Source organism: Macadamia integrifolia, unplaced genomic scaffold, assembly GCF_013358625.1.
Source record: "Macadamia integrifolia cultivar HAES 741 unplaced genomic scaffold, SCU_Mint_v3 scaffold4071, whole genome shotgun sequence".
Taxonomy (NCBI): Eukaryota; Viridiplantae; Streptophyta; class Magnoliopsida; order Proteales; family Proteaceae; genus Macadamia; species Macadamia integrifolia.
The window spans coordinates 1-1,034 of record NW_024870106.1 but is presented as its reverse complement, the minus strand read 5'-3'; the positions used below and the strand labels follow the sequence as shown (position 1 = coordinate 1,034).

Sequence of the window (1,034 nt, the reverse complement as noted above, 5' to 3'; positions counted from 1 at the left end):
ATGTTTATGAAAAAGCCAATGCTCGTTTCTGGATTAAATTTATGGAGGACAAGGTAATTGATTCTGCTTTACAAATCCATATATGTTGTTCAAATTTATGTGCAATTGACAAGAAATATTACGTTTATGATCATCACAGATACCCATTTTCTATGCATTGGCCCTGTTCATCCAAGGGGAAGAACAGGACAAGGCAATAAAGGATTGCTTAGAACTGCTGAGAACTATTGAGAAGCAAGGTCTTGAGGGAGACAGGAAGTTTTTCGGCGGCACTAACATCAGTTTAACGGATTTGGTTTTTGGATTGATGGCTTACCATTGGGAAGTGATTGAAGAGATTGTAGGAGTTAATTTGATGGAAACCCATAGTTTCCCTCGACTGAATGCATGGGCTGAGAACTTCAAATCAGTATCTGTGATCAAAGAGAGCCTTCCTGATCGTGATATATTGGTAGCTCGTTTGAAAGAGCGCAGGGATGTGCGTCTAGGGGTTATCTCATCGTGATCAGAGTCTTCAGGTGATGTCTCTGAAGAGCATTATGCATGGTTATATATGTATTAGTTATCAGAGAAATGTATCTAATAAATTTCAGTATCAGATTTGATAAATAAAGAGTCTTCTGCTTTGGAATTGTCTTATTTATCAGTGACAAACTCAGAATGACAGCGGTAGAATTGTTACAAGTGAGCACTTGTTAAGACCACAATTGAATGATTGCGGAAATACGTCCTACATTGATCGATACATTCGGAACCGAAGTGTGTAATTAGGCCCTCTTTGGTATCATTTTTCTTTTTTATTTTTATCTATTTAACAAAATTATTAATGAAAACCATTTTTTATCAAAACATAAAAATGGTTTGGTAACTACTTGGCAAAAATGATTTTTTTTTTTTTTTTGAGAAATAATTTGGTATCTCTATGTGCAAAATAGTTTTTTAAAAAAATGGGTGAGGGAATCCCTTTACCCATCTTTCTTATAATTCTCTTTCTTCACTTTGGACTGAAGAAGATGGGGCAAAGGGTTTGGATT

General features: G+C 35.4%; 1 protein-coding gene across 1 annotated transcript; it reads left to right on the top strand.

Moving 5' to 3' along the window:
- The first annotated feature begins 6 nt into the window (after positions 1 to 6).
- On the top strand, positions 7 to 691 carry LOC122068534 (glutathione transferase GST 23-like). Its single transcript, XM_042632422.1, has 2 exons — positions 7 to 53; positions 140 to 691. Exons 1-2 carry the CDS (start codon positions 42 to 44, stop codon positions 503 to 505), a joined length of 378 nt encoding a protein of 125 aa, XP_042488356.1. The 5' UTR covers positions 7 to 41; the 3' UTR covers positions 506 to 691.
- Positions 692 to 1,034: the final 343 nt, after the last annotated feature.